At 38.6% G+C, this 9,738-nt stretch overlaps 1 protein-coding gene across 2 annotated transcripts; it reads left to right on the top strand.

Annotated features, from left to right (window-relative positions):
• The first annotated feature begins 1,544 nt into the window (after window positions 1–1,544).
• Window positions 1,545–8,964, top strand: gtpbp8 (GTP binding protein 8 (putative)). Of its 2 annotated transcripts, none has more exons than XM_055052944.1 (8): window positions 1,545–1,684; window positions 2,520–2,718; window positions 2,800–2,953; window positions 4,487–4,585; window positions 5,051–5,181; window positions 5,477–5,576; window positions 7,852–7,970; window positions 8,786–8,964. In XM_055052944.1, the coding sequence occupies exons 2-8, from the start codon at window positions 2,549–2,551 to the stop codon at window positions 8,874–8,876; spliced, it is 864 nt and encodes a 287-aa protein (XP_054908919.1). In that variant the 5' UTR covers window positions 1,545–1,684; window positions 2,520–2,548; the 3' UTR covers window positions 8,877–8,964. The 2 variants fall into 2 exon arrangements, with proteins under 2 accessions (XP_054908919.1, XP_054908918.1); XM_055052943.1 differs by having other exon boundaries at window positions 1,545–1,722.
• The last annotated feature ends 774 nt before the right edge of the window (window positions 8,965–9,738 follow it).

Here is a 9,738-nt window from a genome sequence, read left to right as displayed (position 1 = left end):
CTGGAGGTTTTTCTTCCCTGTTTTCACTTAAACATAAATTAAAAGCAGAAACCAAGATGAATACTTTGTGTTTTGCATTGTATCTTCTTTAAAGGGTCTGGCATAGAAAACTTTGTGCTAATATTATTTTCAATTTGCAAATGAATTCTTAATACGTGATCAAGGACCGCCTGAAATATTCTGAGGGCCGCAACTGGCCCCTGAGCCACACTTTGAACACCCCTGCATTAAAATCTGCACCAACTATTGATAAAACAAGATATTCAGAGAAAAGAGAAAATGATAATGATGTTTGGGAAGGAATCCAGAGGAAGAAGGAGGTCAGCAGCTGCTCCTATCTCTGCCACCTCCTATAACCAGATTTATAGAGACGTTTCTTTGGCCCGCTCCTCTTCCACATCAGCTCTGTAATCCTCCATAATCCCCAGAACGGGTGATGGAGGCCGCCTGGGACGGGGCGGAGCGGTACCTTTCCCCCAGGATGGAAGCGGCTCACGTTCCAGAAAACGGGATGGGTGGAAGCTTCTGCCGCTCCTGCAGCCATGCATCAACATGAAGGATGGAGCGGGATCTAAAACAGGACTCCCGTCATAAATTAGGCTCCAAAGACCCACGCCATGTTAGATTAGAGCAAAGATTTCATCACTTGGTCTCAGTTTGGCAAAATGCATGAGAGACAGGTGGGAAAAATCTACAATCTGTTCTTTTTTGTGCTTAAAAAATTATTTAGTTTTTTTTTTAAACAAGTCATAACTCAGACACTCAGCTTCTGTGTATTTTTAAAGATTTTTTGTAGATTCATTTTAAAACAATCTTGTGTAATTTAAACAATCTTGTGTAATTTTTTCAGAACATGGGCTTTTCTAGATTTCACTCTTTAGTGCTGAGACAACATGTCAGAATTCAGATTTTAAAAAAGTCTATTATGAGAAAAAAAATCTAAATATTGGGGAAGAAATGCAAAAAAGTGAAATAAATTTAATGTTTGTGTTTATGATATGACTAAATGTTTATAACTACTTTAGCAAGACATTGTAAAATATGTACAGTATGTATCATTATTGTACATATTATTTCTTATATATATTGTTTTTAACACTAATAATCTTTTTGTGTGGATCTTTATATGTGTTGGTGCTGTTAAATATCCCCTTTGTGGCTGTTTCTATTCTGTTCTATTCAAATTGTGATACTATAAATTAATATCATAATTTGATAATTGTTTCTCAAATTTTTAAAAACATATACCCTGTGCTGTAGACATATAGTTAATATGTTTTAAGATGATAAAGCAATGTAATAGAATTAGCAGGAATTTTAAAACATATGTAATTAAAGTATGTCTGTGTGATTTATCCGTTTAAATAAGTCCAAATGTGAAAAATAATTGTCTGCTGCTTTTTTCTTTTTCAGCTTGAATTATTATTATTATTTTTTTTTTGTGGACAAAGAGGAATCCAATCTCAAAACAGGGGGATTTAACTTTCTCTAAAGTGTGTTAACACTTTCGACCAGGAGGTGGCGGTAAGGAGCTACCGGCAAAAAGCGACAAAGAAGAAGAGTCATTTGTAAACATGGAGCAGTAATGACAGGGAAGAGTGAAAACTACATGCTTTAAAAACATTTTTGTTCTTTTTTGTTGTTGTTATTGAATTATGACTTAAAGAGGGACAAATATTGATTAGTGAGTTTATCTTTTTTATGGCACAAAGGCTTTCAGTCGTAAGTTTTCGCTGTGTATATTATCTGTGTTTTGTTACCAAACTGTTCAAATAAGGGATTAAATTTTGGGTTTTTTGTGTTATGCTAACATTGCTGTGTTAGAATAAAGGAGGTCTAACAGAACAATGAGAGATGAGAGAAGCTTTTAAAATGTAACGGTGCTGTAGTTTAAACACGTGGCGTCGAAATGTACTGATTAATTAGTCACTTATAGACGTGTTTGTGTGAAATTAGGGTGAAATTAAACCTTAAAATGGACGACATTAGACGAGATGTTCAGGCTAATTACATAAGATCAAGGTAGATTTAAAATTTATCAGAAATCACAACGTCCTCATTTTTCACTGCAATCAGTGACACAAAATTCAGAAAAAAGGGTATATTTTTCATTTATGATGAGGACTGAATTTAATAATGGCATTTATGAAAACCATTTTTAAAAATAAAATGTAGATGCATAATATGTAATCCTATGAAAATAGCATTATTTTGTATCAGAAGAGTCTCAGAACCAGGAAATACATGACAATAACAGTGAATGAAAGTAGCATTGGAGTGAATATTGTTCACAGAAACGTCAGTGAATTTATTTGATTGATTAATGTCAATCAAATAAAATGGAGAAATTAATGTCTAGCAGAAACTGGGTGGTTTAAATATTCTACTTGCTTGATTGTGATGAGGAAAGACACTTTGATTGTTTGATAAAAATGTACCAATAGCATCAAATACTATATTTGAGCCTGATTTTTATTGTAACAAACTTGTAAACACTGATCTGTGTGTGTTTCCCTCAGCGTGCAGGCAGATCTGAGGTCAGCTAAGGATGACGATTTGTCTCCAGGTCGCTCTGTGGCTTCGGTCCAGAGCTTCAATTCACCTCTCCAGTCGACACGTCCACAAACTTTCCTCACTTCGAAAAGCAACCTCACTTCCTCCCAAGAAGATGCAGAGCCTCCTGTACCCCTTCAACAGGCTGGAGGCGCACCTGGACAGGTGCTCAGATGAGATTCTGTGATGCATTCAACCCAAACTCTCAGCTGGGTGTCGTTTGTTAATCAGCCAGTCATTTTTCAGGTCAGTGGACAGGATGCCGTTTCAGCTGTTTCATCCCTCTATGGAAGACATGATGGAGGCGGAGAAGCTCTTCTGTTCTTCACCATCTCACCAGATCGATTACTACAGCTCTGCAGAGAGGATGGACCACGCTCCCGCTCTGAAGCAGCCAGAGGTTGGCACGCCACCTCAGCGTTTTTAAGTGTATCGACCTTTAACGGAGCAGCATTTTGTGTTTTCTAGGCATATAGTGCCATTTATAGCTAAATCAAGTAGCTATTATCTTCAATTGTTATAAAAATGCTGCATATATCAAATATGACTTAAAAGAAAATTTACTTCCTAATTTAACATCTTGAAATTGTCCGTCTGTTTCTTTAAAAACTTCTGTTTTTCTAACACTCCGCCTTCAGGAAGTCATCTCCTCACTCCTCTTCAACAGTGTTTTTACTGGTGAAGCAGCTTCTATAAAGAGAAGCTGCACATGGTGCACAGTTCCACCATGTGTTTGCTAATTGCTGCTGGATAGTCTACAGGAGCCAAGTGGAGGATTTGTAGGGATTTGATGCTGTTTGAGGCAGAAGCTCTGAAGCTTCTAAAGTTTCTGCCAAAAAACTCAAATTCTGAGATTAACCTCAGAATTTTTTAGAAAAAAAAATTACAAATGTTCAGCTTTTGAAACTCAGAAAATTTCCAAGTTTTTTTCTAGAAAATTTCATTTCATTAATCTAAAAATTTCTGATTTTTCTTCTGCACATTTTTTGTCTTTCCAACCTCAGGAAGATTTTTTCAGATTAATCTCTGAAATTTTTGGAGTTTTAAACTTTTCAAACTCAGAAATTTTTCTGTTGTTCTAGAAAATTCCTGAGATTTTTTTTTTCTCCGAAGAGTTTCTGCAGCGCTAGTGGCTCGTATTGTTTTTACAGTAGACAGACAGGAAAGAGGATGAGAAGACATGCGGCAAAGGTTGCGAGGACCGGGAGTCGAACCCGCAACGTCTGCGTGGAGTACTGAGGCGTGCTAACCCCTGCGCCGCCACAGCACGCCTCAAATTCCTGAGATCTTTGTGCAGAAATGTTGTCTCTTGTTTTAGATAAGGAATGGCTGTAATATGCTGTCGTACATTTTAGTAAAAACGAAAACATTGTATTTTTGTGACATTTTGACGTTGTGAGTAGTGGTGGTATAGCTTTCAAGCAGTTATTGATGCAACTTTCAATCTCTCTTATAACTAAGATTAACATAATAATAATTCAGGTCCAGGATGGCTTTTTCTTATTGGATCATGTCTGTAAATAAATCAGTGAAGCTGCAAATTATGTCAGAGAATAAAAACCAGCACAGCTGGACAGCAGAAGAACAGAAGAGCGAAACGTCCTATTCTTGAAAAATACACCAAGTCTGTAAAAAAATCTACCATAATATCTCTCCAGTCCCTGCAGCCTCATGCATTAGTAAGCAGGCGCAGGCAGCTGGTGATAAATGTGCCGATTTAGCATCGTTCAGAATGGACAGCATGCCGGGTCGGTTCCCGCTCCATCGGTCAGCGAGCTGTCGGCGAGACGGATGAGTCCCAAGTCGTGTCCACAGTTGGTATTCATATGGGAGTAAAAACCACAAAAATACATCAGCAGGGCTTTTTGGTAATTGCTGGATTATCGGGATGCAGCGCTCAGTTGAAGTGATTTACCTCCATTTGTGTTTTCAGGTGTGTTTCATCGGCAGGAGCAACGTGGGGAAGTCGTCGCTCATCAAAGCTCTGTTTTCTCTGACTCCAGAGGTGGAAGTCCGAGTCTCCAAAACTCCAGTGAGTTTAAACTTCACCTGGAAGCTTTCAGCTTCCCTCTATTTCTGCTCAGACAGGCTGATTATTTCTGCCACTGCTGACTCATTGACTCTTAGATCGATGCAAGTTATTGATTTAATCAAATTTGTCGTATTTCACTGAAAGCTTTTCGGAAAAAACAAAGAAAAAAACACCATGGATATCCTGTCCTGTCAACAGTGTCATTGTTTCAAGTCTTGAATTGCCACCGTTTTTAATCCATCGATCAACCAAGTTTATTTGTATCGCATATTTCAGCAACAAGGCAGTTCAAAGTGCTTTACATCACACATAACAATAAAACTCATAAAACACACCATACAGTAAATCAGTAAACATTAGAGAAGAAATTGTTGCTGTAGCAACAAAATAATAAAATGAAACGAAGGTTGGATGTAAATAAATTATTATTTTGAGCTTTTAAACATTTTGTTCTCCCTCCTTCAGGGCCACACCAAGAAGATGAACTTCTTCAAAGTGGGCAAAGCGTTCACCTTGGTGGACATGCCGGGTTACGGACACAGAGCGCCCAGAGACTTTGTTGACATGGTGGAGCCTTATCTTTACACCAGGAAAAAGTAAGGGCTCCTCTTGACATGTATGTCAAATATTGTATCGAACAAACCTGAGATCTTTTATTCTTTGCTGTGGTAGACATTTTATTTCATCACTCAGTATTTGTGGTTTTACCCACCAGGTGGTGCTGCTGAGCTTCTCGCGTTTAGCTGCAGCTCATTGCTGGTTATGTTGTGAGAATTTATTTGTATTTGATTTTTGTTTCTGAAAGAAGTGATTTAATCAGTGAAAAGCCATGTTTTTATTTTATTTCTGGTGAGTGATGTGATGAATTTGCTGATGTCTGATTTCTTCCAGTCTGGTCAGGACATTCCTGATGGTGGACGGCAGTGTTGGTCTGCAGAAAACCGACCGGGTCGCCCTGGAGATGTGTGAGGAGACCAGATGTCCATATGTGGTAAAGATCTCACATTTTCATCCTTTGGAGTTAAATTAAACCAGTGCTTCTCAAATAGTGGGCGGGCCCCTTTGGGGGGCGCGGTGCGATACCTGGGGGGGCGTGTGATCCTGGGAACAGGCTTTTTTTTGGCCGAACTAGTATAAAGTGTAATTGCGCACAGTAGGCGGCAGTGGCGCTCTCATTGTTACTTCTGTCACGTTTGCGACAGTGCAACATTTTACGACTTACAAGACAACAGGTTTGCCTTGGTTAGCAGTGTTAAGTCAACAAAAAGCTCCGACTGCGTTCTGTCTATGGCCTCCGTTATTCAACAACCCCCAACATGAAAAAGTTTTTAACAGGGATGAAAAGAAAAGCGGAGAGAGACAAAGATAATGAGACAACAGAAAGTCAACCGAAAGCTAAGAAGAGGAAATACGACGAAGCGTATTTAGCGCTTGGCTTCACTGTGACTACAGTTGGAGAAGAGGAAGACCGGTGTGTTTGCTGTGTCTAAAAATGCTCGCAGCGGACAGCATGAAGCCAAATAAATTAACGCGTCACTTAAATATGTTACATCCCAATCACGCCGATAAGCCGCTAGAGTTTTTTCAGCGAAAAAATGTTAATAAGAAAAAAATGTTATGCAGAGATGGATAGTCACGGTGGGGAGTGGGGGGCGCGAATAGTTTTCTTTTTGCTAGGGAGGGCGTAACGCAAAATAATTGAGAAGCACTGAATTAAACAAACACCTAACATTTAGCTCCAACATAAGTCAAGGAAAGTTTATTTGTAAACCATAAAAACATAATACAATAAAAATACATTGATTAGTATTCCAGTTAATATGAAACAAAGGCCGACTTTTTAACTGTCTTTATGTGGCTCTGAAGATTCAGGTTAGAGTTCATCACTACACCCAGATTTCAGGCCTGATTGCTCATTTCTAAACTCTGTTGTTTCTCTTTAGGTCCCAAAATAACTTGAGTTTTGTTTCTGTTCAGCTGGAGAAAGTTGTGGCACCTCTACACATTTATTGTTTAAACATCAATGTGTTCGTTTCACCCGTTTACATTATAAGGTAGAGCTGCGGCTCATCTGCATAGATTCGGTACCATACTGCTTGATGTAACCTGAGCTAGTGGGAGTACAGATACAATAAATAGGAGGGTTGCATCTCGTGGTTCCCCGCATGTGATTACTGTCTGTTCTGATGAGACTTTACCTATTGACACAAAGAAGTCCCTATTCTTTGTGGAAGATCCAAACCAGTGCAGTACTGGACCAGAGGGTCCGACTCAGCTCTTAAACTGTGGTCAACAGAGTCCAACAGAACCAAGACGGCGGTTCTTCCACTCTGAAATCGCTGTATTTCAATCTAATACAGAGAACATAAAAGATTTGCATCCATAAAAAAACCATAAACCATGTCTGGAAATGTCTGAGTATAAACTGTCTGATGTTGGACCTTGCAGAGTTTCATGGGGCTTTGACCCCTTTTTCCCTCCTTTTCAGCTTCCACTCATCCTTCTCCCAGATGCTCATTGTGTCCACAGTGAATTAATGCTGAACGTTCCCACTCAGCTATTTAAAAACATCCAGAGCCGCCCCGCTGCGACGGAATAACGAAGCACCGGCACTCTGGAGGGAATCAGCGTTCAATTATTCACGCTGTCGGGTCAGAAAGCCCTGCGACAGATTGGGACGGCAGCAGGAAGCAGTTAGACCGAGCAGTGATGGAGAATTTGGATCTATATGTTAAGTTTTAACATCATTCCTGCAGCTTCACTCCACCAGTTTCTAATGGCAGCTTTTCAGAAGCCACTTTCTTATGCATTAGACATGGAACTGACAGCTGTTGTTAAAATAGAAGTTCATGCAGCATCACAACTGCAAAAGATCCCTTTGATTCCAGGCTTAGTCAGATAATATGTGTCAAGAGTTGAACTTTCATGCAATTAAGAATGTTTGTTAATCATAATCAATGTTTTCTACATTGTACAGCAGGAGTTGGGGCAACTTCATTGACTTTATTGCTGCGTAGTCTGCCATCTAGTGGGAAGACAGTGCAACAATAGAATTATTAAAAATATCAAGGACTAATTTTATCTTGGAAGGAAATTGTAATAAATTAAAAAGTTAAAATGTTTATTGTTTTAAGCTCTCACAGCAAACTTTCATTATTTTTTAATTTAACAGTTAATCTGTTATTATTGCCTGACTCATTTTTAATGTGTATATTTTTTGGGGGAAGATTTTAAAAGTCTAAACTGCTGAACGTGTTGCGGTTTAGATGGTGGTGACGAAGATAGATAAATGTGGACAGGGGGCGCTGCTGAGCAACCTGCTGAATCTTCAGGATGTGATCAAAACTCAGACCAGCAGCTGCTTCCCCCAACCCTTCCTGATCAGGTGATGCTTTTACTTCCTCTCCTCACACACGCACACACACACACACACACACACACACACCCACACGCACACACACACACACACACGCACACACACACACACAGACACACACACCCACACACACACACACACACGCACACACACACACACACGCACACACACACACACGCACGCACGCACGCACACACACACACACACACTTTCCAGCTGCTGCAACATTAGTAAAACTACTAAAGATATTCATCAATTCTGCAAAATTTCCATTTGTATTGATAATAAACATGCAGAATGTAATTTGGTTCACATGCAGGCCAGCAAGAGGGAATCAGGTCTTGAATGTCCTCCAGGTAGAATAAGTGTTGTCATCAGACAATTACAGAAGCATCTGACAGTCAATCAAAAGGTCAAAGGGCACAGATAATGCCTCATAAATGGCACAGAATGCATTACCAGTGATGGAGAGGGACTGATTGAATGTCACAGGCAGTAAATATCCAGGATATAAGGGTTTCCAAGCATCCTTAAAAAGTCTTAAATTTATGTATCTAAAATTATGGACTTGAAATGACTTAAATTAATGTAAAAAAAAAAGAAAGTTGGTCTAAATATGTTAATCACAAGCTTAATTTTGTTTTACCAGGAATACTTAGTCTAGTAAAATATAGATGTTCTGACTGTATGTGTTCACCATAAACTGTCCTGGTGCTACAATTACCCACTTCAGGGTTCCACCTTCTGAGTTCATGGAAATGACTTAATAAGTTAACATTAAGACTGACCTCAATGTAACTTTACATTCCTTTCTTTTCTCACAGCTCTGTTAATTATTGGGGAATCCACCTGCTGAGATGCTTCATCACACATGTGACAGGAAGCATCAGGCTGAGAGAGACGTCAAAAAGCTGATAAAACACAGATTTTTCTCTAATCTGTCCTACATTATACATGTCTGCTGCTGATCTGGTTTTCTTTCTAATAAAATTTTTAAATGTTCTGTTTGGTGTTTGATGGATTGCTTTTCACATTTCCTTGAATTAAAAATCTCATTAATGTCAGATATAATCAGGGTGGCAGAAATTGTACTCAAGTAAAAGTAGCACGACTGCAACATATTTTTATGTTGCAGTCCAAGAATCAAAGAGTATTCAGTAAAAAAAAGGTCTACTCAAGTACTGATGATTGATCCAATCATTTAATATTCAGAAATGGCATCAGGAGATGTTGTTTCAGTTGTTGCTTTCTGTTTTATTACGCTGCGTAAGTTTCCTCTTGTATTTTATAACTGAGTTTCTCGAGGATACAAAGTGCAGGTTTCTCCAAATAGAAACATCTATTTTTCATTCTCCGCCATGTTGGATGGGAGGTTAAGCACATAATCATATTTTAGCTGATGTTGGTGAAATGCTGTGGTTAAGACTGGATGAACATGCATCACACTAAATAAACCCTTTTAATGTTTAACCCAGACAGCAAAGTTCTCTTTGGGTTATTCATGTAAAGCAGAGACAGTTCCACAACTTAGCAGCCAATGTCCAAAAATAATGTTCATAAAACCACAATTAAAAGGAAATATAAAAACCTAAGCACTTTAGCTAGAAGTAATGTGTAAAATAAAAACCGATCACCATTCAGGGGTAAAGTTATGCGTTTCATAAACTTTATATGACCACATAAAACTTGGGTAGTGCATTATGTAACATTAGTAAACAGAAGTTAAAAACATGAAGGCATATTTATATGTTTACATATAAAAATAGTCACTAATTGA

This window comes from Poeciliopsis prolifica, unplaced genomic scaffold (genome assembly GCF_027474105.1).
Source record: "Poeciliopsis prolifica strain line A6 unplaced genomic scaffold, Auburn_PproV2 SCAFFOLD036, whole genome shotgun sequence".
NCBI classification, from domain to species: domain Eukaryota; kingdom Metazoa; phylum Chordata; class Actinopteri; order Cyprinodontiformes; family Poeciliidae; genus Poeciliopsis; species Poeciliopsis prolifica.
This window is presented reverse-complemented; position numbering and strand designations above follow the sequence as displayed.

Bases quoted from the DNA above. Each gene is read 5' to 3' on its own strand.
- gtpbp8 (XM_055052944.1), top strand. From the start codon at position 2,549: ATGACGATTTGTCTCCAGGTCGCTCTGTGGCTTCGGTCCAGAGCTTCA. The intron at 2,719-2,799 runs GTGCTCAGATGA...GTCATTTTTCAG, and splicing joins CTGGAGGCGCACCTGGACAG to GTCAGTGGACAGGATGCCGT. The intron at 5,577-7,851 runs GTAAAGATCTCA...GTTGCGGTTTAG, and splicing joins AGACCAGATGTCCATATGTG to ATGGTGGTGACGAAGATAGA.